Raw genomic sequence first — 27,190 nt, 5'->3', positions numbered from 1 at the left:
ACGTGAGCAACGTGCTTCAAGGTTGAGGGTGGCTGGTGCCCCGGAGCTGGGCGGCGGGACCGCCCCGAGCAGGCCCTGTCTTCAGAGCCACCCTGTGCCCAGCATCTGGAACCATGCAGGGCACACGAGGCAGCTCCATCCATGCTGAATGGATGTCGTTTAGTGGCAGTTCGTTTACCTGTTTTTCTATCAGGCGTTGTCTTTTCTTGTTCCTTTGTAAGTACTGTTTATATGTTGTTTTCAATCCTGTGTTTTCATGTATTATAGAAGTTAGATTCCAGTCTGGCATTTGTCTTCTTAGAATTATCTTTTTATTTATTTTATTTATTTTATTTTTTGAAACGGAACATCGCTCTGTTGCCCAGGCTGGACAACCTCTGCCTCCTAGGTTCAAGCGATTCTCCTGCTTCAGCCTCCCGAGTAGCTGGAACTACAGGTGCCACCACCACACCTGGTTAAGTTTTGTATTTTTAGTAGAGATGGGGTTTCACCATGTTGGTCAGGCTGGTCTCGAACTCCTGACCTCTGCCCGCCTCAGCCTCCCAAAGTGCTAGGATTACAGGCGTGAGCCACCAAACCCGGCCAGAATTATCTTTTTATTTTTACCAAAGTAAATAAATGTACATTTACATAGACCCCCATGATGTTCATGACGGGAGAACGGCCGTCCCTGACTGCCTGTCCAGCCTGCGTTATTACAGCTTGTGTCACGTTCACAGCAGAACCAGAGTCCACCTGGGCTGCATTCACCTTGTAGAAATTTGTCCGGAAGTTGATCTTTTTTTTCATTTGCTTAGTTTCACACCTGCCTGTTATTCAGGCCCACATTTCAGCATACCTAGGAGACTCTCCTCCGCACAGCAGGCCGCCTGGTGCGTCTGGCCCCACTGCCCGGTGTGTCTGAATGGTTTGCTCTCCTGGCCTGGCCCCCGCCTCCTCTCCCGGGCCCCGTGACCTCCTTTCTGCGGCCTCCTTTGTGCTTGCTTTCCTCTGCCATCTTGGTCATGCACGTCTTCCAGTGGCTCCTGGAGCAGTCGTGCATGGAGCATGTGTTTTTGGAGTCCTCGTTACTGGTAAATATCGTTATCCTGTTACGCCCTTGGTTGATCAGTTGGTTGGGGATGGAAGTCATTTCCTGCAGGGTTTTCAGGTCCTCGTCTTGCCCTCGGTGTGGCTGTTGCCGAGTACAAAACTGTTCTCAAGGCCAAGCCTTTGTCCCCAGAGCTCTGAAGCAGTTTGGGATCCCGCAGGTGGGGGATTCTTGGCCTCCGTGTCCAGCTCCTCTTCAGCTGGAGAAGTAGGTCTGGAGTTTCTGCTCATGATTCTCTCCACCCAGCTGATTCTCTCGTCTCCTGGCATTTTCAGCAATTTGTTGTAGGATCTTTGCACTCCCATTTTTCATCTTTTTATCCTTTTATTCCCCCTTCTGACAATTCTCAAGTTTTTCTCCAGCCCCTTCCTTCTGCACTTGCATTTTTTTCCTCTTGTGTTTATCCTCTTTAATACTTCCTTTGGTGTCACTTTAGGATTTCAAGGCAGAGCAGCTGGAAGCAGTTACCTCCTCTCTGCAGCTCTGCCTGCACGCCCTGTCCCACGGCGATGTTCTGTGCATTCTCTGCTGCTAAATCAATGGGTTCTTTCCTCGCTGGCTGCTGGACATTGCATCAGGCCCACAAAGATACCGCCCTCCACACTTGTGCCATGTGCACGCATATCCCCTCTGTAAACCCGGCCGCTAAACAGTTAAAGCATTCCGGCTCTGAGAGCCGCTTCACCTGCAGCTGACTCTCAGGATGTTTAAGTTGGGAGGAGCGAGCCTGTGTCTCCATCAGAATTGCTTCTGGCAGAAGGATGAAGGCACCTGCTAGGCATTGGGCACTGTGTTGAATTTTAAGGTTGTGATTAGAATGTTGTGCCGCCTTAATTAGTCATTTACTTGATTGGCTTCAGGAGAAACAATCTCACCTGCTCCCCGTTCCCTAAGGAGCAGACACTGCATTTGGAAGTACAGTTGGCATCCTTCCTGCCCTCACCCATGCTTGGTGGGAGCGACTTTTCCATGAGGCCTCTGGCCTGATACTTTGGTTCTGTCAGTGTACCTGCAGCCCTCTTAGGGGTGGGATCCAGTTCCTGCAGTTCCTCTGCCTGGCCACGTCGTGCCTGGAATGAGTGGAAGGCCCACGAGGGTGGTGAAGGGGCTGCTGCCCTGAGCCGGTGCATGTGCAGCCTCCACCCTCACCGTCACCAGGTACCGGCTTACCTGCATCTTCCACTTTGGCTGCCTTTGGCAGAATTATTGGAGTTACAGGCATTGTGCAAGCTTTAAGACACATGCATTTGAAGGACTGAAATTGTAGGTCACTATGTCTTAAGTCAATCTATGAGACGCCCGGCCTGGAAGTAATGAGGGAGGGCAGGAAGCAGGAAGGCTGGTCACCCTGAAAGCAGGCAGCGAGCTGGTCCTTGTGGTGTGCAGCTTCCCCCGCTGCCTTCTGCCCCCTAGGCCTTCTCTGTTCTCCCCAGAAAGGCCACTTCATGTGCCCTGGGCAGGCTCCAGCGTCCCCCTTCTCTCCTGGTCCATGTGCTGCTGCTCAGTCCCCTCCCCCAGCCCTGCTTCCGAAGCCCTGCTTGTCTGATAGGTTCTGGGGGCAAGTCAGAGTGCTGAATAGCCCACGGGGCAGGGACGAGTGAAGGGCCCCAGCCTCACGCCATGCTGCCCTTGGCAGTGCTGGCATGGTGTCCTGGAGCCTCCTGGTCAGCTACAGCCACCCTGCAGGCAGAGCCAACCAGGGACGTGCAGTCAGCTAGAATCAGGGAAGCCAGGCAGGTGTGCAGGCTGGGAGGCAGAGGATAAACAGGTGAGGGGACAGAAGAATTTCAGGTGCTGAGAAGGCAGCTGGGAGGAAAACAGGGCAGTGGGGCTGTGGGGGATCAGGGCAGCCTTGGGAGGGGTGTGGAGCAGAGGCCTGAGGAAGGGGAGGGGAGGGGAGGGGGTAGGGCGAGGCAGCCACCATGGGGCTGTCCTCGAGAGTCTCTTGCACAAGGAGTCTGGAGTGCCCGGCAGGGCTGCGGAGGATCTGCCGCCCGACTGATGACCTGGGAGCAGCGTGGTGACCCCACAGGGCCTGGGGGAGGCCGTGCACTGGGCTGCAGTAGCCCAGCCAGTCCATGGTGGCCTGGAGTGACCATGTCATGCCTGCCTCCCGATGCCACATGTCCCACTCCACGTGGCAGGGCAGCCACCAAGGAAGGCCTTTGACACAGGGCCGGGGACCCTGTGCCCTTCTGTGGGCACACACAGCCCCTGCCTTTCAGAAGTGGCTCCTGCCCACCATCAGCGGCTCCTGTCCCTGGCCCGGGGAATCCCTGCAGAGCCCATGTGGGTTTCAGGGGAGATGTGATGGTGGGAGAGGAGGTGCTGTTTTCTTGCCTAGTCATCAGCTGGGTGTTTTGGCTTGGCTTTTTTTGTTGTGTTTTGTTTTTCGAATAATGGCAAGAAACCCAGCGTGGAAATAGAAGTGGAGCATGTGAATCTACGTTTGCCTCAGTCGGTTGTGTTAGGCACAGGAGCGTGCCCTGGCCAGTAACCCATGGAGAGGCCGGCTTGTGGCTGAACCCATCGTCTGTCGTCATCTAGGTCCTCCGAGCCACAGCACAGAGGCCCCGCTCCCTGCAGAGCAGGCTGAGGCTCAGAGTCTGGCACCTGCTCCCAGCGCCTCTGGTTTCTCTGGGAAGCCTGTTTTAGGGAGCTTGCTTCTCCCACATCCTTCTAAGACCTGCAGAAAAACTGTCCCTGACTCAAAGCCTTTTCCAGAGTGGGAAGGTCCTGGGCTGCCCGCGTGTCCCAAAGAGTGAAGTCACATGGGGCCGGGTCCCCGTCGCCCAGCCACATCAGTCCTGCTTCCAGGAGAAACTCCCTCTCACTCCTGGTTGCTCCGGAAGCAGTGCACTTCCTGTTCCAGAAAGATTAAGAACAGCAGGAGTGCTGATTCTTTAAAAAGAGGTAAAATCTCCCAATTTGCAAATCTACAAGTGGTAGAACCTTGCAAGTAGCCAAGTAAAACCTCAGAACTCAAAGGCTTGTGTGACACACGTCTCCACGGCAGCATTCTTGGCGCTGTTCTGGACTCTGAAAGCCAATAACCTCTCCCGGGTGGGTTTGGGGATTTCTTTGCCTCCGGTTGCTGCCTTTAGATCCCTGGTGCTTCCCAAGGCAGGCCCTGCCCCAGGGGTTTGGGTTCCAGATGCAGATGACTTGGGAACCATCGTGGGCTGGAAGATGCAGATTCGCAAATGGCTCTGTCCACACAGGCAGAGGTGTTCACAGAAACCGACCCACGCCCAGTACCTTCACCCTGTGGTCAGATGAGAGGGGAAGCTGGCACAGGTGCTGGGATGGGCTTTGCTGAGCCTCCCCAGGTGGGAGTAGGGATAGCGGCCTCACGCTCTGGAGGCCTCACTGACATAGCTGGGGCGATGCACAGGTGAGCAAAAAGTGTGCAACGTAGACACCATCCTCACATCCCTGGGCCCGGTGTCACATCCCTGTTTGTCGGTCTTTCTCTGATTTTAGAGCAACACAGCTATAAAGATAGGGGTGTATTATCTAGAAGAGCATGAGTTACGAGACATCGCCATTAAGTGACTTCACACCTCAGCAACCCCCTGCCACGCCCAGAGAATCAGCTTGTCAGTCCTGTTTCCCATCTGCTGGAAACCGCAGTCGTGGCCTGATTCTGTGAAGATACTGCCAGCGCTTGCATAATGCTGTGGTCACAGAAATTTATCCAAAGCACCAGATACCTTTTATTCATTATTTGGGACTGATGAATGGGGTTAGAATCCCCTGCTTTGTGAGTTCCCGTCGCTGTCCCCTGCAGCAACATGGCAGTGTTGAGCGAATATGTATTCCCCAGAGTGCATATTTTTAAAAAACCACCAACAGGATAACCTTGAGCCCAGTGGTATCTGCCTGGCTGTAATGACATCTCCTTTCCGTGCAGCTTCTGAACCGAATCTGAAATTACGGTCCAGGCTAAAGCAGAAAGTGGCCGAAAGACGGAGCAGCCCTCTGCTACGCAGGAAAGACGGGCCAGTGGTCACTGCTCTAAAAAAGCGTCCGTTGGATGTCACAGGTATGTCAGCTGAGCAGGTACACCTGCCCCACTGCCCTCTCTACCAGGCCTTCCTGCCCTAGGCGGTTTCTCTCGGGAGCCTGTGAAAACTCACGTGTCTGCCTGATGCTGTCAACCCCCAGTGTGGTCCTGTTCCCATGACGCTGGAAGTGCCAGGCCCAGGGGACCAGGCTTGATGACTCTAGCGTGTCTAAGCCAGGCCCCGCTCTCGGCGTTAGTGACTCAGAGCTGGTTCTAGTTGGGCTCAGGTACACGAGGGTGCCCCAGCTTGGCACTGTGGGAGATCCGTTCAGGAGCTTGAGTTGAGGCTTCTCTGAAGGTGGATCTTAACCAATGCCATCCTAGTAGTGCTGAATCGTGTTCCCTGCCCTGCTCTCCGCTGTCCCTGAGCAGTGTCTGAACCACCGGGACATTTTAACGTCTTCCCACACCGGAGCACCCATCAGCTGAGCAGGAGGGGGAAGCAAGGAGTGAAGTTGCTTCAGCTTGGTCCTAGTGACGTGTCGCGGTTGGCCCCACCTAGTGGTGGACACGCGGAAGGACAAGACTGGGCAGAGCCCCATCCTGAAGGCTCAGCCGTCCCTCTCGAGGGCGTATCCCCATCCAGAGGACCACCCACCCCCAACCACCACCAGGGGACACCCCCTCACCCACTGCTCCTGAAATCACAGCACCAGGATAAAGGGGCTGCTTGGGGACAGCCTGGATAGAGGGGAGGCAGTGGACATGTTTGCACAACAGAAAGCGTTCGATTTGAAGGCCGAGGCTCATGGTAGCTAGTCTGTGAAAGGCATAGTTCCATTGAGTAGGCTGTTGGCCTAGGGAAGGCTGGGAGGGGGCTCCTGGTGCCATGCCCTGTGCGTGTGAGCGTTGGCATTGCACATGGACTCTGCTTCTGCAGTGAGCTGAGAGCCAGACCTCCCTGCTAAACACAGGGCCCTGCCTGTTTCTCGTGCCCTGTCCCCTGTCTACTTTAGGAGCTCTTAGCCCCAGTCTAAGGGTCTGGGTCTGGATATTTGTGGATTTCTATTAAAAAGTATCTGACACCTTCATGCCCGGGGGAACTCCATATTTGTCATTTCTGATGTAGGTTTCTTTTCTCTGGCCATTGTAGTACACACAGACCTTGTCTACAGCCATCAAGAAATGTTATAATCTAAAGTTTCACTATGTCTAACTGACTGGGGAAGATTCAGTTCAAATGAGGAATCATGTGAGTTAAAAGCTTGCAAACTCCAATGCAGCCTTTTTTCTGTGAGCAGTGCCTTGCTTGGCCAGCTCTCATGGACCCGTGAACCGTTGCATTTTGTTTTTTGTTTTAAGCGTGCAGTGGGTGAGACAGAGTCTTCAGCAAGCTTCTTCTGAGTGTTAAAGCTGGTGTTCCTGTTGTCACCCAGTGACTACTGAGAACTGTTTTTGAGTCAGCACGGGGCTTGGCACAAAAATAGTGAGACAGAGTCCTTGCTTGGAAGGAGCTTGTGATCTAATTTGAGCAAGCAGCACATCACATGTGAGACCGTCCAGGAGCCGTGAGTGACAGGGCCTGATCACTGCTGAGCTCACCCAGGAGTCATGCGTGGCAGGGCGTGATCAGTGCTGAGCTCACCCAGGAGCCATGCGTGACAGGGCGTGATCAGTGCTGAGCTCACCCAGGAGTCATGCGTGACAGGGCGTGATCAGTGCTGAGCTCACCCAGGAGTCATGAGTGACAGGGCGTGATCAGTGCTGACCTCACCCCAGAGTCATGTGTGACAGGACATGATCAGTGCTGAACTCAACCAGGAGCCATGCGTGACAGGGCGTGTTCAGTGCTGAGCTCACCCAGGAGCCACGTGTGACAGGGCGTGTTCAGTGCTGAGCTCACCCAGGAGTCATGAGTGACAGGGCGTGTTCAGTGCTGAGCTCACCCAGGAGCCACGCGTGACAGGGCGTGTTCAGTGCTGAGCTCACCCAGGAGCCATGCGTGACAGGGCGTGTTCAGTGCTGAGCTCACCCAGGAGCCACGCATGACAGGGCGTGATCAGTGCTGAACTCAACCAGGAGTCATGCGTAACAAGGCGTGATCAGTGCTGAGCTCACCCAGGAGCCATGTGTGACAGGGCGTGATCAGTGCTGAGCTCACCCAGGAGCCATGCGTGGCAGGGCGTGATCAGTGCTAAGCTCACCCAGGAGTCATGCGTGGCAGGGCGTGATCAGTGCTGACCTCACCCCAGAGTCATGTGTGACAGGGCGTGATCAGTGCTAAGCTCACCCAGGAGCCATGCGTGGCAGGGCGTGTTCAGTGCTGAGCTCACCCAGGAGCCATGCGTGGCAGGGCGTGATCAGTGCTGAGCTGTGGCATAGAGAGAGCCCATGCCGAGGGACCTAGGGGCTGGGAGATCAGCACAAGCCACCCTGAGCCAGCAGAGCTCTGCAGAAGGTGGCATTTTCACTGGGACTTGGCGGGTGAGTGGGGCTGGGGAGAGAGGCAGAGGGTTGTGCATCTCCTGGCCAGCACTGGCACCAGGGAGCTGCCACCATGGGGAGGCTGCTCTGAGTGGAGCCGATTTTCAGAAGACAGGTATTAGGCAGGGTGGTCCCACACGGAGCGGTGGAGGCAGTCGCGGTTCTTGGCAGATAGAGAGCCAGGTGGATACTCTGCTTTTTCTCAGTCACTAATTAAATGGGTGTCTATTGTAGAGCACAAAGAAGAAAATGCATTCCCATACGCACTCTGTCCAGAGTGAATCCTGCTCACCCTGCACGCCTTCCCGCAGCCCGTGTTCTGCGCCATCCTCAGAGCTGAGTTCTCTCACCCTGCACGCCTTCCCGCAGCCCGTGTTCTGCACCTTCCTCACCACTGAGTTCTCACCATCTTCCTGCCCCATCCTGCATCCTCCACTCAATTTCAGCCACACGCATTTTGTGCACCTCCAGTGGTGTTCCTGTTTTGCTGATCTAAATAATACTATGAAGATTATGCATTTATATGAATTTTCTTAGACCTATTCAGGAAGTAGAATGCAAAAAAAAAACAAAATTAGCCTCATTGAGTTAAAAGTGGGTGGAAAGTTACACGTATAATTTTTACCATCCCCAAAAGTTGTCCGGACTCCCCAGGCACATGTATGAGGGTGTTTATCTGATGACACAGTTGGGAGGCGCCCATTCAAGGAAGATCTGCTGGATCTTGGTGTGTAGCTGGAGACAGGTTAACATCAGAGAGCAGGGGTCTAGGGCGGGCCACAATGGGCTTCAGGTAGGGCAGAGGTGGGAGAGTTGGAGGGGACTAGAGAAGGCGGGTCCTGCTTTCTTGAGTGAAATGCAAACACTGGCTCAGCCCAGTTGGCATTCTCAGAATGCCCACTCACAGTGCAAATAACATGGCCTCGGCAGCCGGAGAGGCCTACCTCTGGAGTTAGTGTCTGGTGGAAGTGAGGGGGTGGGAGGACCAGGGAGAGAAAGAGGAGGGGACAGGGTCGGGACCTGGTCCTGTGTTCATGCTCAGTGCTTGGGACCGTGAGCTGACCCCACACTCATTTGAGCTCCAGGAGCCATGGGGAGCAGCTGGTGTAGGGCTTCTGGGTGGACATAGTGGTTTGCCCTGGAGAGGTTTAGACTGCCCTGCTGTCAAGGGCAAGATGTACCCAGTGTGTTCCTGGGTGGGCAGCATGGTCAACAGAGGAGGCGCACCTTCACCGTCTAGCTGGGTTAACTCTGGTATGCAGACGCCCTTGACGGCTCCCTCAAGCCTTGTGGCCTGGGACAAGTGATGTCACTGCTCCGTGCCTCAATCTCCTCTTCTGTGAAACAGGGTCATAATGGCACCTTCCTCAAACAGTGACTGAGAGATGGATGAGCTATGTTTGGAATCAGGTCTGCCAGGTTGGGGGAGCAGTGGGTGTCTTTTCCTGTCCCCCCACCCTCCTCATCCTCCTCACTGTGGCTCAGGGCTATATTTGCAGAGTCACCACCTCCAGCAGGCGTGGATACCATGTGAGTCAGCATGAGTGGGCGCCTGCATCCTTGTGGGCTCCAGGAGGACCCGGGCAGCAAGCAGACCGTGGAGGAGGCTTTGCTGGGGACGGCTCCTTTGAGGGGCTACTTGGGGAAAATGTCCGTTAACCTCCCCTCCACGACCCCCACCATGCCCCTTCCTTCTGACCTGTATGCGCTGCGCGTATGGGTTGGGGCGAGATTCGGAGCACCCGGAGTCATTGCTGAACAGCAGACGCCTGGAGTTCTCGAGGCAAATAGGTCACGTTGTGTTTTCTTTGGAAAGCTTTAACCAGATGATGCCATTGTTAAAATGCCTTTAAACTAAACATCATATGACAAGCCAAACAAATCCTTGCATGAATATCAAGAGCTGTAGTGGCCTCCCACGGTGGGTGTGTGTGCCCGAAATAACAGCAGGCCCCTTCAGAGGTGAAGGGATCTTTGGATTGGACGTGGCTCCTTTTGGAAGTCACATTCAGTCAGAGCGGAATCTGGTCTCATTAACCAGGGTCAAGCCACGCAGATGGTTAAAGATCCTCTAAGACTGTCTGAGCGTGTGTTTTTCAGTAGCACTGATAGATCTCAGGAGACACTGGCTATATTTTCCCCTGGATGCTGGCTGCTATGTAGGGAAAATGAGAGGATTCAGCCCAGAGTCAACACTAATGGTAGGTTGCTTTATTTTGAACGAAGCTTTTTATAGTGAGCACAGGAAAGCTGACCTTTTGCTTTTCAAAGTCACTTAGCTTCTGCATTTCCTGGTCTGTTGTTAGGTTACTAATAAGTGTTTAAGGATTTATCTTTTTGGTGTGTAAAATGGTCTTGAAAATCAAACGAGGTATAAAATTGGTAACGTGCATGTCCTAGAAAAAGTGAAGTCAGTGGCCAAACTGGAAAATCAGAAATCAGCATCATACTTTCTTTTTTGAAACCATGGCCATGTTCTTTTTGTTGGGACCTCTGCCTGTCACAAGCTAACAAGCGGGTCCGTGGAAGGCACCGGGCATTCGGGCCACAGGTCAGCGCGTCCCTCCCTCCGCGTGGCCCTCCCTCCACGTGGAGTAACACTCACCAGGGTATTTCTGCCTCTGCAGATTCCGCGTGCAGCAGCGCCCCAGGCTCCGGACCCAGCTCACCCAACAACAGCTCCGGGAGCGTCAGCGCAGAGAACGGCATCACGCCCGCCGTCCCCAGCATCCCGGCGGAGGTCAGTGCCAAGCATTTGTCCTGTGTCCCATGGAGAGAGTTGGACTCGGGACAGATGGGCTCGAAATGATCCCACTTTGCACTTGCCCTTCACTCTTCACCTTCCAGTTTGGGGTGAGGGAAAGTGGCCTATGAACCATCCTGAAAAGGACGCAGTTGGAGGTTGCTTAACCCTCCTGCCTTCCTCTCATCACAGACATCTCCTTGCATTATGAACACACTCATTCCAGGCACGTCGGGGACAGCCCTGAGCCTGGTCCTTTCTCCTGACCTCTTCCAGAGCAGATGTCCCTAGATGGTGTCGCAGCACAAGCCCACACGTGGCAGGTGCTCTAGGTAGACAGGAGCCTGCTGCCCGGCTCACCGTAGTCGCCAGTGTCTGAGGGTGGCTGAGAGGCCATGGGCACGTGGGCATAGTTGCTAAGTGAGACTTAAAATTTTTTATTTCGTATTGAGAAATACACAACGCAATGTTGGCCAACAAACCATGTGTCAGGGTCGACTGGAGCGTCACTCATGGTCAGCACGGCAGGGCCAGCCAAAGCCACAGAGCGGGGAGCTTTTCCAGGCATCATGGGAACCAGGCATCTCAGACCGCAGAGCTCAGCACCCCTGATCCCCTGCCTTCATCAGACCCCAAGTGGTTCTGGGAAGCACGTTGGCAAGCTAGAGGAGTCAGGGGACGCCTGGAGTCCCCGGGTGGGAAGGATGTCAGAGACGCAGGAGCTGAGCGGCAAGGCGGGGAGGAGTGGTGCCCAGGCTGACAGAGTCACGCCCTGACCACACCCAGAGGTTTTCCAGGGCAGCAGGTCCCAGGACCTCACTCCGTGTATCTTGAGCTCCTTTGCGCCCTCTGTCTTTATCCCACACGTGTCTGGAGCGCCTTGTGCCAGGCCCAGGGACGGAGCCAGGCAGGCAGCAAGGACCCGCCCCTCACTCCACACAATGCCCCACTGAGGAGGAGAGGCCACCTCCAGAGCACAGGGGAGAAGAGAGAGGCAGAGAGAGGCAGTCTGTGGGCTGAGTGGTGCCCTGGGCCTGGGTCAGCCTGACCATGGGGCAGGGTGGGAGGGGGACGCTTTGGCAGAGTTTTCTGATGAGTTGAGCTGGAAATGCTGTCTGCTTCACGGGGCACAGTCTACTGAGTGGGAGGTTCCTTCTGAATTCTCTCCAACTTACAGAAGGCTGTAATTTATTAAATATAGTTATTGACTTTCCTTCTTAAATATTTAGAAATGAATCCTGCCCTTCCAGAGGACTGGCAAATCTTAGCTGGGATACAGAGGCATGAGTGTTTAACATTTTCATTTCAAATTTCAAGACCGTTTATGTATAAACATTTTTAGAGACTAGAATTACTGCTAGGAACGAATTTTGCACTTTGCCTGCAGGCTGCTTAATCCCCATTTTCTCTTATTCTTTTTACTTCATACATCGATTTCTTTTATTACCTGTCTTCAGCCTGCCAGCTTCAGTACTTATTTAGATGATTAGAAGTTTTAACAGTCCTCTGTATGGCTGTGGTCATAGCTGAGGTCTACCAGTAATAAGCCTTATAATGCAACCTAGAAATTACTTCCTGCCCTGTGAGGTTAACACTGGTTGCATCTTGTTAATTGTGGTCCTAGATACAGGTTTTTATTTAAAATGGGGCACTTGTGTACATGGTAGTTACTATTGGAACAGTACCTTGTTTGGGTGGATCTGCGTCATTCCAGTTCTGTGTTAATTTTTACAAATCGTGATATGTAAATGAAACTACTGGAAATTAATAGAACGTGTAGAAGGAGTTGCAGGAAATACCGAGAGGTGCCATTGTCCATGTCCCACATCAGATGTTCATTAGAGTGGGCAGGGGCAGCCTTTGCATGTTGGATCACACCCAGGCGCCCTTTCTGGGTTTCAGTATCGCTAGAGTTGGACAGGTCTCTGAGAATGCCCGTGCTTCACAGCCAGGGGCTGGTTCTCCATTCCCACGTGGTGCAGAGGCTAGTGAGCCTGCCCATCAGAAGGGGCATCTTGAGTGGATGGGGGCATGGCGGGAGCAGGGGCCTGCCAGCCTGGCTCTCGGCACTGCCTTTTCTGTTCACCCTGGGGCCCCCAGAAACACTACTGTACCTTGAAGGCCCCCCGGACCCAGGGAAGTCCAGTGTGCCAGGCATCTCCTCCTTTCCAGGGCCAGGGAAGCCCCAGTGTGCCGGGCACCTCCTCCTCTACAGGGCCAGGGAAGCCCAGTGTGTCATCCAGGTACTTAAAGGGACAGCTCCTTTGTGGCAGCTGCTGCTGTTATTTACATGCGTGCCTCGATGCTCTGACTTCAGGCCCGCGGACTTTGCCTCTGGACACATCCTAAGGTGAGGTCCAGGGGGCTCCAGCCTCCCGCAGGGCTCGGCCCCGAGACAGAAGATGGCAGAGCGCCCTGCGATTTCTCAAGTGGACCAGTCAGCATCTCCAAGGAACAAATTCTCAGAAGGCTCCTTTAGTTCCAGAAATGGGCTTTAAAAAAAACAAAAAAAAAAAAACAAAAAAAAAGCCTTGCTTACAAAGGAAATAGAAACTTTGCAAACATTAGAACGTCTCCTTATTTTGTTCCCAAATGATAATAACACAAGCACAGTTGTGCTTTCCTGGAAATCACAAGCATTTTCTCTACAGCATAACTTACTGATAATTCTTTAACTTTTGACAAAAAAAAATTGTCTAGGAAAAATGTTTTTCTCGGTAGCTCTTTAATCATTACTTACACAGTGTAATGTGTGAGCAAATCTAAAGTAAGTTGCAGGGTTTCCTCTGGGGCGAGGTGCGCTGTGAATTTGCTCCTAAGTGAGAAGGCTGGACTTTCTGTTCTGTAGGAACAGCCTGAGTGTAAGTGTTTATCAGGAGAAGTGTTTCTTCATGTCCCCACGGGCCACTCATGTGTCTTTTGGAAAATATCTCTTCAGATCCTTTGCCCACTTTTATATGGGCTGCTTTGGGTTTTGCTGGTGAGTTGCTGGAGTTCCCTGCATATTCTGGATACTCTTCCCTTGTCGGATGAATAACTTGCACGTTTCCCCCTTCCGCAGGTCGTCTCTTCACTCTGGTGATTTTTTTCCTTTGCTGTGCAGAAGCTTTTTAGTTGAGCAGAGTCCCGGTTGTCTGTTTTCGTTTTTGTTGCCTGTGCTTTTGAGGCCTTAGTCATAAATCTTCCACAATAGGCAAGAGGCAGAATCAACCTCAGTGTCCTTCAGTGGATGAACAGTCAGAGAAAATGTGGTGCTGTACACAGTGGAGTACTACGCAGCCATCAAAAAGGATGGAATCCTGACATTTGCAGCAACACAGATGGAACTAGAGGCGTTCATGTTAAGTGAACTAAGCCAGGGACAGAAAGACAAACATCGCATTTTCTTATTCATCTGGGGGAGCTAAAAAAGTTGCTGTCGTGGAGGTAGAGAGTATAATGGAATCTGTTTATTCATTGTTAATGTTAGTTTCTGGCAAGGGGATTTCTATCTGCCAAACCCCACTAACTAGCGTGATTACAACATTTATTCATTCTCTGTTTGCCCATTCATTCAGCAGACATTCCTTGAGTAGCTACTGTGTAGGGGATATAGTGGTGATAAACTATTGTCCTTTTTAGCAAAACACATTGATTCTACAAGCAAAAAGATGTTAAGTATCACAGTAGTTCAAGTTCTTGGAGACTGTTGCTGCTGACCCTTCCTGTGTGGCCTTCTAATCTGTACTCCTGGCTTATGTTTGCTTTATCCAAGCCCATTCTTTAAAAGTTACATGACCTATAACCTGTTTTTCTAACTTAATGTATCATAAACAAGTGTCCAAGTAATCACCCAAGATTGTTCCTAACCCCCAGAGTGTCCTGATGTGCAATGCCCCTCTGTTCTGTTAACACCGAGGTGCTGGGGAAGCCACATTGCTCTGCCCTGCCTGCTGGGTGCTCAGCCCCACAGCCGAGGCTTCATTGGCATCAGGCCTTCTCCTTATTTCTTAACGTTGCATCCCAAGAGTGGAGCTCTAGGATCAAAGGTTAGACTGATTTTGAAGGCGTTTGCCATAGACTGCCATATTGTCCTGCAGAAAGGATGCCACTAAGTGATTTGCAGCGCTCTCAACAGCGTTTGCGGTTCCTCTAGGCCAAGGTGGTATTATCATTTTTCAAAAATGTTTGCCAATTTTTTGGGTTTCAAAATACGTTTCCAGATGACCATAATGTGTTTTCCTGAACGTCTTCCGCTTCCTGAGCTCTGCCGTCACTGGTCTTCACCGCATGCTTTTCTCACTGTTAGTTGTTTGATTCGCAGGCGCTCTGTGCTGACCCTCACCTGCCTCATACGTGGTTAGTATTGTTGTCATCATTGCCTGCCTTTCATAGAAGCACTTGTTTTATGATTTTCTTTTTATTTTTAATTTGTGTGGGTACATAATGTATATATTTATGGGGTACGTGAGATGTTTTGATACAGGCCTGCAATGCGTAGTTGTCACGTCATGCAGAGTGTGGGGTGCCCATCCTCTCAAGCATTTATCCTTTGTGTAACAATCCAATCATACCCTTATAGTTATTTTTCAATGTACAATTAAATTTTATTTCCTTTTTGGTTTCTGCTTTTCTTGTTGTCTGGAAAGACATGGCCAACGCCAACTACAAAAAGGCATTGTAAAGTGTATTATCCTAGAAACTGCAAAACGGCATTGCAAACTGTATTATCCTAGATTTCCTTCTGACTAGTCTGTGGTAAATAATCACACTGAATTGAAATCAACACGATGATGCTGGACAAGGTGACAGAAGAACTCGTATCGCGGGGAGGAAACTGGAGCCGTGCATTGGGCTTTCATGTTGTGGTGCGTGTTGAAATCTCATGCTCTCGTTGCTGTATCATTTGCTACATGTATGTTTGCACTCATATATCAGAATTCAGTGCAGGCTGCCACAGGTGTTTTCATCGTTGTTTTTCTTGGTGTATATTGCTGATGTTTGGCCATAACAGACTGTGACAGTCATCATGTGTTCTGTCCCCAGACGAGTTTGGCGCACAGACTTGTGGCGCGAGAAGGCTCGGCCGCTCCACTTCCCCTCTACACGTCGCCATCCCTGCCCAACATCACGCTGGGCCTGCCTGCCACCGGCCCTGCTGCTGTAAGTCAGCCCCCGTGGGTCCGTGCGGCGTGGGGTGGCGGTGATGGGCCCTTCCACCCCAGCATCACTGGCTGTGCTTTCCAGGGCACGGCGGGCCAGCAGGATGCCGAGAGACTCACCCTTCCCGCCCTCCAGCAGCGGCTCTCCCTTTTCCCCGGCACCCACCTCACTCCCTACCTGAGCACCTCGCCCTTGGAGCGGGACGGAGGGGCAGCGCACAGCCCTCTTCTGCAGCACATGGTCTTACTGGAGCAGCCGCCGGCACAAGCGCCCCTCGTCACAGGTGAGCACAGTTGGGCCTGGGTGCAGCCAGGCTCTGAGGCTACCCGTGCTCTGGACGGTGCCCGGCCCTCGCCTGCCTTTGGAGGAGACGAAGGCACGCCTGTCCCACCCCCACAGTTCCCAAACTCACATCCCCCTCACGTAATGTAGCTGCCGTGACTGCAGTGAAAATCCACGCCTCACTCCCAGAGTCAGGTAGATGGAGTGGAAGCGGAAGTCACTTCCCTTTCTCACCTTTTGGGAGAGGCCACTGGCTCTTGCAGTTTGGGTTTCTGTCTGGACCAAGCTGAGCCAGCACTGGAAGCCCAGAACTGACTCTTGTGGTCAGTTGATGTTAGCAGAACTTTTACAAATGTGCACTGTCTGGGGGTGTGGTTACATTTAGAAAAATACAATTTAGAGAAAAATGGGAACTTCCTTATGAAATTACATAGCAACAGCAATGTGAAAGTATAACTTCAGAAATGAGGGAGCACCGGCCGGGCGTGGTGACTCACACCTGTAACCCCAGCAGTTTGGGAGGCCGAGGCAGGTGGATCACCTGAGGTCAGGAGTTCAAGACCAGCTGACTAACATGGTGAAACCCTGTCTCTACTAAAAATACAAAAATTAGCTGGGCGTGGTGGTGCACACCTGTAATCCCAGCTACTCGGGAGTCTGAGGCAGGAGAATCGCTTGAAACCGGAAGGCAGAGGTTGCAGTGAGCCAAGATGGTGCCACTGCACTCCAGCCTGGGCGACAGAGCGAGACTCCGTCTCAAAAATAAATAAATAAATAAACAAAGAAACAAATAAATAAACGAGGGAGCCTCTACCTACCCCCTTGCCATGCGGGTCATGATTATACATCTTCATAGCTTTGGGTTTGGCTTCCTGGAAATCTGTTGTTGCCAATGAAAAGCTGAAATACCCTCAGAGCTGCCCCTGTGAAACTCTGGCAGGGAACTTGGTGAAAACTCGGGTGTGGCGTGTTGTAGGAGGCTGTGCTGCAGGATGCGTGGGACTGGGGGCTGGCTTGGGTGGGCTTGGGCCTCTGGCTTGACTAGTCTGGTGGATTTTGGTGTTTTCTTGTTTTGCGCTGCCCATGTGTCTCTGTTTAGACAGAGAGGATTCTTTCTTATTCCTTCTTTGCCCAGAAGCCACATGGGGCAATCTTTGTTTTGTGTCTGAGCCCCTTTCTGTTTGTTTCTCCAGAAGCTTGAATTCGTGTCCCTGCCTCTGTAGAGCAAAGGAGCCCGTGGTGTAACGAGGGAGGGGGCAACCCTCACAGTGCCTCTCTGAGCTCCGGCCACAGTGGCAGGCACGGGGATCTCTCTGGAGGAATGTATCTGAGATTGCGTCTGAGTCTCTTAGATGCTGTAGAGCAGCTAGCACGAGGGTGGGTAGTGAAGGACACCTGAGTTCCTCTCTCGTATCTTTTAAAAACGTAAAATATGCCTGATCCTTCAGGATTCCTGGGATTCACTTTGTCAGAGATGTTTCTGTTTGTCACTCATCTTCTTTCCTTCTCTAAATCAGTTTATGATGCACGATTAAGTAACATGCGTAATCTTGTGTATCAGGTGTTTGGAAAACAGCCTTTTTGATAGAACCTGAGTATCAAGTTTGCATGGATCTCACCTCTCTGAGAAACGTGCTGAACCCGGCATTGCTTCTTCCCTGTGTACAGTCAGTCCTCTTTTCCTCCCAGGTGCAGCTTGCTCATTGGCATGGGGACCTGCCCACGGTGCCCTCCCCAGGCTCTGTAGTGCCAGGGGGCCCATGCATGGCTGCCCAGCTTGCTCTGGCTTTGCTTTACACCTGTGCCCAGCAAGCCCCTCCAGTCCCATGCCGCCACTTCCAAAACTGCAAGCCCCTTCCTCCTGCATGGCCTCCCCAGGTTGCCAGCGGCTCATCCTGCAAACCCCCTGGCTGGGAGCCTCCAAGCCAGTGTCACGTGTGCAGCGTAGTGCAGCCACACAGCTGCCTCTGTCCCAGCTTCCTCCTGCTCTGTGACCCTGGGAAGCCACTTGTGCTCTGTGCGCCTTGTTTTCCCATCTGGGAAGCGGGGACACTCACGGTCTGCCCCCGTGCGCCCGATGAGGGGAAGCGGGCTGTGCACTCATATGCCTCTGCAGGTGTTGGCATCGTTGCCTTGTTCTTCTTAACCTGCCACCTCCCATACTCTCTCACTGCCCCAGCCGGCCCTGTCTGTCCTCAGTGCCTCAGGACCCTCCCCCAGCCCTGCCATGAGTAAGGCCCTCATTTGGAACCCGCTGGGATTGCCCCATCCTCTTGTGGGAAGAAGCCTCCTGCACAGGTTCCTGCCCCTCCAGTCTGTCCTTCTGCAGCCACCAGACTCTCCTTGAAGGCCTGGAGGCCCCCATGCCGTCTAGAGCAGTACTGGCCAGGTCAGGAGCCACCAGCCACGGGGAGCTGCCAGTAGAAAGTCAGAGTTAGAATTCAGTTGGCCAATAGAAAGTCAGAGTAGAATTCAGTTGGCCGGGCGCGGTGGCTCACGCCTATAATTCCAGCAATTTGGGAGGCGGAGGCGGGCGGATCACAAGGTCAGGAGATCAAGACCATCCTGGCTAACACGGTGAAACTCTGTCTCTACTAAAAATTTAAAAAAAAAAAAAAAAAACCCGGGCGTGGTGGCAGGTGCCTGTAAGTCCCAGCTACACCGGAGGCTGAGGTAGGAAAATGGCCTGAACCCGGGAGGCAGAGGTTGCAGTGAGCCAAGATCACGCCACTGCACTCCAGCCTGGGTGACAGAGCGAGACTCCATCTCAAAAAAAAAAAAAAAAAAAAAGAATTAGAATTCAGTTTCTCAGTCACATGTGCACCACATCCAGTGCATGGCCGCAGGTGCCTGCGAGTGTTCTCATTGTCACAGAGGGTCCTGGCAGGGTGGCACTGGCCTGGAGTGAAGTCCCAGCTTGGGAGCAGGAACTCCAGCCTTGTTCTACAAGCCTCGTTTCTCTTCCCTAGTCCGGCACAGCAGCCAGGCCAGCCAGCTCAGTGCTGGACCAGGCCGCAGCCGGCCCCCAGAGCCAAGGCTCTTTCCCAGGGCCCTTTTCTCCATCAGGCATGGTTCATCTGCCCCCTCGTCCCAGGCCTCCAGCCCTGCCCCAGCCCTGCCTTGTTGCTCCTTCCCTGGACCACACTGCATCTTCGTCTCCGTGTTCTGCCCTTTCCTGCAGTTGTTGATGAACTCCTGCTTGAGTTGGTCTCTGGACAGCAGTGCCTGTGTTTTCCTGGCCCACAGACAGACCCACCTTCTCGCGGGTAATCATGGTGCATAGGTGAATAGGATATCAAAGCTAGAACAGCCCTCCAGTCACAAATGCTTTGAAACAGAGGCCTCTGTGGGTGAGGTCACCAGTGGAAACCAGAGGGGTGAGCCATGGTCCAGGGTCTCCCGGAGCTGCCTCCTACATGCCACGTACCTCCAGTCAGCCCCTTTCCACACCGCTCCAGGCAGCTGCTTGCCAGTCACAGGCTTGGCGTGCCTCTTCTATATCCCTGTTTATGTGCTGCTCCCATGGTCACTGTGGACTCAGATCTTTGCAGAGTGGCTGGTACATTCTCGGAGGTTAGTCTCTGCATAACCAGCTGAGGCGGGGAGTGGAGCTCAGGAGCCCATTCCTGGGTGAGGAGAGTGTGCAGAGCCCTATGCTGCTGCTTTAGTTGGACACAAAACTGTGGGCATGATCATTGCCTGGGCAGCCCAGCTAAGTCCTCTGTGGTGCCCGTGTGGCTGAGAAGCAGGACTTTGAGAACTGTGTAACCGTGTAACCTGCTGTCAGGACCCAAGAGACCCAGGAGGATCTTGGTAGTGCAGCATGTGGAGGAGAAGGCTGGAGACCAGGGCTGTGCCACAGGTGGGCCTAGGGAAGGTTTCCCGGAGAAGTGGCATCAGAGCTGAGATCTCAGTAGGAGCCTGCAGGCGGAGAGGGAAGGGCCCAGGTAGGGGGAGATGTGTGTGCCTGCTGGAGGTGACCTTGTCACAGATCTTTCTAGTATCCTGGCCACACACTCAGAGCATGCCACCAGCGTCTTAAGGCTACTGCCTTCCTGAACTGGCAGTGGACATCCACTGTCCCGTGGTCACACGCTGAGTCGAGGGTGCCCCTGGCTTCTTTGTTAGCAATTGCGTGCTACCGTTTAGACCTGATTTCCCCCGAAAACAGCGAGTCCCAGGAAGGGCTTGAGCACAGCTGGCAGTGGTTCATGTCCCATAACTGGCACGCGAGGCTGTGGTCCTCAGCCCTGGCCTGGCCTCAGCTCCATCCCCAGAAGCTCAGACAGACGCTGATTGGTCCAAGTGGGTCCAGAGCATGCAGATTATTCCTTGGGCGGCCAGGATTACAAACGGTGAGTCGGATCTAACTCTTGCTTGGTGTACTTCTCAATGGAAGGATTTTAAAGAATTTCACAGAAAAAAAGCAATGGAAATACACCAGATGGACTTTTAAGGACTCAGGCACCCTGAATTGTCCATCTCATGTGAATTCATCGCTTAAACAGATTCCCAGTGTGTGAAGACCAACTCTTCAAATCTGGGTCTGGAACTTGAGAGCAACCCAGTCTTTCGCCTTCTTTTTTCTTAAATCCCCATACCTGGTGGGGTGTGTCTAAGTGATGCGTTTGCAAACTCACTAATTAGTTTGGGTATTGCTGAGCAGGGTGTGCTAAAACTTAGACCCTGGTTGACTGGGTACATTCCAGGGTGCTCCCTCAGGAACTGTCATTGCAGTTACTGTGATTGCATGTTAGAGTGTGCACTTGCAGGGGAGCTGGCCACCGAGCACAGTTCAGGCTCAGCACCAAGTCCCTCCAGGAGGAACAGGAGCCAGCAGCCGTAGGGACACAGCCGTCCAGCGCCAAGAACCAGGGTCAGCTGTTGCTCCTGCACTGGACACAGGGAGGGGCTTCTGCCAGTGCTCTGGGCAGAAGGAGCAGAAGCTGGGAAAACCCTGGCTAAGGTGCCCAGTGGAGGAGCCCAGAGCAAGGGGCCACTGGGACCACAAGAGCCAGGCTCTGCCCCACACCCCACCCAGCACCACACAGCCAGCCCCTGCAGTTGGGTCACCGACCACAGAATTGTATCCTGATGGACTAGGATTTTATGCTCGAAAGTCCCTGACAGTGTATCCTGAAGACCACATCATGGTCTGTCATCAGAAGCTCTTGTTAATGATCTCAGGGATCCAAATTGGAAACCACCAAGCCAGCAAATCACATTGCTCTGCAGAGGCCAGGGCACCGCTTTTCAGGACACCCACGGGTAAGGTGTCCCCGTGTGTGGCGGCCCTGGGGTTTGCACCCTGGAGGCAGCGGAGTGAAATTCTGAGTGGGCGAGATAGGCTGAGAGAGAGTGAGGGGCTGGCCCCTGGGGAGTGCAACTGGAAAAGGAACAGGGCCAGTCTGCACAGGGGTCTCTGCTCACGCCAGTTCTGAAAGTGAAGCCCTGTTCCCATGGGGCATAGGCCTGTGTCCCAGAGTGAAGCTGGTGGCCTGGGAAATCCCTGGGCCCATGCAGAGGGTGGCGGGAGGCAGAGACCTGGATGAAAAGGAGCTGGGGAGCGCTGTGCAGCCCCCACTCACACTGCTGGCTTGAGTCACTTGTTCCTTATCATGTGTCACGCCGGAAAGCTGAATCCTATGAAATTGGCATGTCCTTCTCCTCCTCTGCAGAGCGTCAGGCCTGGGCAGGGGACTGTGTAGCTCATCACCGCCTCCAGCCCTGAATGGTATGCACACTAAGGCTTTGGGGGAAAACAATGCTAAGGAAAATGTCTTTCAGCTTGCTATTGCTTTCTGAGAAGAGACCTTTTTAGCAACTACGTAGCCTTGCATCCCCTGAAGGCAGCTTCGTGTGACTGACTTCCCTATTTCTTCCATGAAATAGTTCAATCCCACGTAATACCCACATCAACAATTGATAAATTCTGAAATGCCTTTTTTTTTCTTTTTTCTTTTTTTTTAAGACCGAGTCTCGTTCTGTCACCCAGGCTGTAGTGCATTGGCATGATCTGGGCTCACTGCAACCTTGCCTTCCAGGTTGAAGCGATTCTCCTGCCTCAGCCTCCTGAGTAGCTGGGATTACAGGCGTGTGCCACCATGAGCAGCTAATTTTTGTATTTTTAGTAGAGACGGGGTTTCGCCATGTTGGCCAGGCTGACCTCAGGTGATCCACCTACCTCGGCCTCCCGAAGTGCTAGGATTACAGCCACCGCGCCCAGCCTGACATGCCCTCTTTATGGTGCTTCACTTTTTTCTTTTTTTAACCTTTTCAGGGAATGGTTCTGACATAATACCCACGTCAACAACTGATAATTCTGAAATACCTTTTTTAGGATGGTTTACCTTTTTCTTTTTTTAACGTTTTCAGGGAATGATTCTGAATGGATTTTTAGTCATTCACTTTAATTTAGTAGCCAGGCATTGATAATAAAATTTAAGATAATGTATCTTTCCGGAAAGTTGTGGGGTTGGGTGAAAAGGGATGGTGGGTTAAAGAACACTGGTGAATAACTTTTGAAAAGGTAGCGAAGAGCAGGCTTGCTGGGGTCTTGTTGGGGGTCTTGCTGGGGGTCTTGTTGGGGGTCTTGCTGGGGTCTTGCTGGGGTCTGGCTGGGGTCTTGTTGGGGGTCTTGTTGGGGGTCTTGCTGGGGTCTTGCTGGGGTCTTGCTGGGGGTCTGGCTGGGGTCTTGCTGGGGGTCTGGCTGGGTTTAGTCTGGATGTGTCCTCTGGGTTTAGTCTGGATGTGTCCTATGTGTCACATAGTATTTCTTACATTTAGAAAGCCCCTGCAAAGGGACTTGAGAAGCACTAAGCTGTATGCATGGCTCTCACTGGGAAGCCTGGGCTCCCCTAAACCTGATGACACACCCAGCTGCCTGGCGAGCGCCGACATCAGTGTCCTGGGGGAGGGACATGACAGGAGCTGCCACTTACTGGCAGGCTACCTTGTATCCCTGGAGATCCCGTAGCCCTTGCAGCTGGCACGTAGCCCCACCTGGGGGCAGGAAGAGCAGGCTGCCTCAGGCAGATGCCGAGTTCCAAAGAGTCCCCCACCAGGGCCTCCAAGAGCTGGTTTGGTCACTTCCTTTGTCATTTCACCCGGTCATGTGCCCTTGAGTGGGTCAGGGTCATTTTTACCCTGAGCAGCATTGTTTAGTGTTTACTCCCCTCAGGTTACCAGGGGAACACTTCACGGAGCCGGGCAGAGGGTTCATTAGGTCCTTTTGCCCACAAAACCATGGAAAAATGTTAAACTACCTAAACCAACAATTTGCAGTATATACATATATCTCTCTCTCGATGAAAAGCATGCAGAAGGAAAAAGTGTACTTGACTAGGTCGCGTTTTAAATCAAGATACAGATGCCAATTAAAGCAAGATCATCTCCTATCAAAATGGATTCTTTTAATCAAAAAAATACAGGGTTGGTGACGGTGTGGTGAAGTGGGTACCCTCCACTCAGCTGGCAGGGATTAGCCACATCTTTTCAGAAAGGGGTTTTGACAATATGCGTCAGGACTTTTCAAAGTGTTCATGCCATCTTTGTGTCTAAAACCAGTGTTCAGAGAGACCTTAAAATGATGTCAACCCTAAGGACAATTATTTTTCTCACAACTCAGGCTGTCTTTGGAAATACCTGGAGGCTCCAGAACCATGGCAGCCTTCCTCAGCACACTGGTGGCCCACTCTCCCCTCCCACTGTGCTGTTCTGGCCAAACCCCACCTTTCTAGGGCCTGTGGCCCTCAGGAACAATTGTGTGGTAGCCACTCCTGGGAACGGCTTCCTCTTTGAAACCTGCCACACGGGACTCCTGACGTTTCCTGTGTCGACCTGATTTTCCATAGAAAATTGCCTCCAAATTACGGTTCCTGTAGTTCCAAAGCACCAGCTCACGGCCCCAGCCTCAGCTGGAAGGGGCCCAGTTAGCGAGCCAGCTCTGGGGCACCAGGGCAGAGCGCCTGGGCTGGCGGGCACAGGGTGCAGTTGTCTTCATCACTTACTCAATAGCCCTCTCTCCCTCCTCTCTTCTTCCTCTTCCCCTCTGCTGTTTCTTCCTCCAATTATCTTCAGACTGGTATCTTTCAGGCCTGGGAGCACTGCCCCTCCATGCACAGTCCTTGGTTGGTGCGGACCGGGTGTCCCCCTCCATCCACAAGCTGCGGCAGCACCGCCCGCTGGGGCGAACCCAGTCGGCCCCGCTGCCCCAGAACGCCCAGGCTCTGCAGCACCTGGTCATCCAGCAGCAGCATCAGCAGTTTCTGGAGAAACACAAGCAGCAGTTCCAGCAGCAGCAACTGCACATGAACAAGGTGGGTTTGCCGGCTAAGTGCTCCCGGGCCCCAGGGTGGCTGTGTGCTGCACGCTTCAGCCTCAGTCTTCAGCACTGGCCCCTTTCTGACCTTGAGGGGGGGCATGAGGCAGAAAGAGGGAACTGGGGAGGCACATGCTCTGGCCCACGGCACAGAGCTGGGCAGGGGCAGAAGGGATGCTGCTGGGAGCTTGGGCTCAGGAACAGATCACCTGCAGCGGGACGCGCAGGGCCAGTGCCCTCTCCCAACAGCCCACATGAGTTCAGTTAGACCACGTCCTGCCCATGGTGGCGCATCAGTGCCAGCGAATGGAATAGTCTACTTGGGCAACACTGTTTTCTTGGGTTTCCTAAGGCCATTTACTAAACATATCTTTAAATAAACCAGCAACCCACAGTGCCCATCTTCCAGGCCATCCAGCACTTGCAGACTGCCTGAGTGCATAAGCAGCGTGTACAGGGCCAGGGGGGCCCGGGTGGAGTTGTACAGGTGCAGAACTCCAGCAGGAAGTTGAAGGGACACTGTCAGAGCTGGTTCTGGGCCCGGGCCAGCCCACAGAGGTTTACGTAACCTACAGACATCTTGAAAGTCACTCAGATAAGTCCATTTTCAGGAGGAGTTAGTAGGCAAGGCTAGCGTTGCAATGCTGGTGAAGAGGAAAACTAACGTGCTGAAAATGTGTTGATCAAATGCTGGCATTTGAAATAGAGCAACTTTAAGATAGGAGATGAGATGAGCTGCTGTCGATATAGTCCAGCAGTTCCTCAAAAGGTTGGACACAGCCACCACATGGCCCCACAGCTCTGCTGCCAGAGGTGAAAGCACACATCTACACGTGAACTCACTCAGACGTTCACAGCAGCCTGAGTCCCTGTGTCAGGCCGTTCCCGCACTGCTGTAGAGAAACACCTCAGACTGTGTGATTCATAAGAAAAGAGGTCTGATTGGCTCCTCGTTGTGCAGGCTGTAGAGGAAGCATGGTGCTGGCATCTGTTTCTGGGGAGGCCTCAGTCGTAGCAGTAGGCAAAGGGGGAGCGGGCGCATCACTTGGCAAGAGCCGGAGCAAGGGGTGGGGAGAGGGGCCACACACTTCTAACCGACCGGACCCCACCAGAACCCACTCACCAGTGAGGACAGCACCAGCGGACAGTGTTCAACTGTTCATGCCAAATCCACCCACGTGATCCGGCCACCTCCCGCCAGGTCCCACCTCCCGCCAGGTCCCACCTCCAGTATTGGGGGCTACGATTCAGCAGGAGATGTGGGCAGGGACACAGATCCAAACTGTATCAGCTGTAATAACTACAGATCCAAACCGTATCAGCTGTAATAACTATCAGTCGCAATAGCCACATTACATGGCAATAGCCCAGGTGTCCATCCTGTGATCCGCGGCCACACGCCGGCACACCAGAATGTCAGCCATAAAGCGGAATGACACTGACATGCTGCAGCACGGAAAAGCCTTGGAAGCAGGGTGCGGGCACAAGAGGCCGCGTGTGGTATGAGGAAGCAGGGTGCAGGCACAAGAGGCCGCGTGTGGTGTGAGGAAGCAGGGTGCAGGCACAAGAGGCCGCGTGTGGTGTGATTTCATGCACATAAAACGTCCACAGCAGACAGACCCACAGAGACAGGATGCAGATTTGTAGGTGCCGGGCCTGGGATGCTGCGGGCAGATGGGGAGCATTGCCAGGGGAACAGCATCTCTTTTTTAGGGATGTTGAAAATATTCCAAAATTGGACTATGGTGCAACTCTGTAAATATACTAAAAACAACAAGTGATATCATTTAAAAGCGTGAATTGGATGGTATGTGAATTATATCCCAATAAAGCTGTTACAAGGAAGAAAGAGGATGAGTTGATGCGAGGGGAACGTCTGGGGTGATTTTCAGAAGAAACGTTGAGAAACCTGTGGCAGATTTGGAGAGACGGAATCGTTTCTCGGTTTATTGTCTCTCCTGTAAAAGTGCGGCCCCGACTCCACCCCGCCCCTGTTGCTTCCCTGGATTTCAGGACCAGTCCTGGGTTGTCCGCCTGTCCGGAGGCTCAGGGTCTTCTGTGGTTTCCCTGAGGGTGAAAAATTGGGGTTAGGATTGGGGAGGAGACAGACTTTCTAGCACAGGTAGACAGGAGTTGGAAGGTGAAGTACCAGGATCCCCAGCAAGTGCAGAGGCAAAGCTGTGGGGAGCGAGCCCTCCACCGCCAACACTGCTGCCTCTTCCGGCAGCCCTGACCTCCTGATATCATTAACCCCTCCCGCCTGCCTCGTCCCAATTTCCTTCTCTCAAGCCCCACGGTTCCAGCCTAGAAGAAGAGTCAGCTCAGCCCTGGCAGTGGTCGAAGGCTTTGATTGCGTGGTGTCCAGTCCAGCGGGGCTGATGTGGGGAAGGCCTCTGGGAGATGGCAGCTGGCTGTGGCCCAAATCCATCCCAGTGTGTGAGCCATCATGGGGCTGCAGGCTCAGGATTGAGGAGACGGGCCCCTTGGGGCCTTGCTCCAGGGTGGCAGCCGCGTCAGACCAGATGCCCAGCACAGGCCACAGCCTGACCCCTGCTGCCCACTGGGCATCACAAAATAGGCTCGCCACCCCCACCCCACATGCCCCTGCCCCGCCAAGCCCTCATCACTGGACAGCAGGGAACACATCAGAAATGGGTGGGACACCCAGCAAATCCCCTCACTGGGACGGGAAAGGCACAGGCTGTGGGCGTGCCGGGCGCCTGCTAGGCATCTTTACTCCCAGGTATCAAAAGCACTTTCACATCCGTCTTCCTAATGCCAACCTAGGTTTGTTAATTTTATTATGTCATTATCTGAGCGATGGGGTAGGAGGTTTGAGGAAGACAGGAAGCACCTGTTGACATGCCTTATACTCTTGAAGGATTCAGAAACCGGGTGCTCTCACTGGAGTTTGTTCTGTGATTGATTTCTGGGAGTGAATGACAGTTGATTGAAACGTTTAGACAGTGTTTTCCCGGGACGCCCAGGAAGACAAGGATCTTACCCAGGCTGCCTAACACTGACGTCCCCACCCTTCCTCTTGGAGGATGATGTCCCCAGGGGCTTGTTCCCTGAGGGCATCTGCCCAGCTCTGGCAGCTGTGAGCCCTCCTGTCCCACGGCG

At 53.0% G+C, this 27,190-nt stretch overlaps 1 protein-coding gene across 1 annotated transcript in view; it reads left to right on the top strand.

Moving 5' to 3' along the window:
* Nucleotides 1-27,190, top strand: part of HDAC4 (histone deacetylase 4) — a 345,400-nt gene that overhangs the window by 244,071 nt on the left and 74,139 nt on the right. The window contains exons 8-12 of the mRNA XM_025404973.1: nt 5,004-5,135; nt 10,208-10,320; nt 15,349-15,465; nt 15,550-15,748; nt 23,827-24,065. Coding sequence (XP_025260758.1) covers nt 5,004-5,135; nt 10,208-10,320; nt 15,349-15,465; nt 15,550-15,748; nt 23,827-24,065 — 800 coding nt within the window. The remainder of the gene's footprint in view (nt 1-5,003; nt 5,136-10,207; nt 10,321-15,348; nt 15,466-15,549; nt 15,749-23,826; nt 24,066-27,190) is intronic.

This window comes from Theropithecus gelada, chromosome 12 (assembly GCF_003255815.1).
Source record: "Theropithecus gelada isolate Dixy chromosome 12, Tgel_1.0, whole genome shotgun sequence".
In the NCBI taxonomy this organism is placed as follows: Eukaryota; Metazoa; Chordata; class Mammalia; order Primates; family Cercopithecidae; genus Theropithecus; species Theropithecus gelada.
This window is presented reverse-complemented; position numbering and strand designations above follow the sequence as displayed.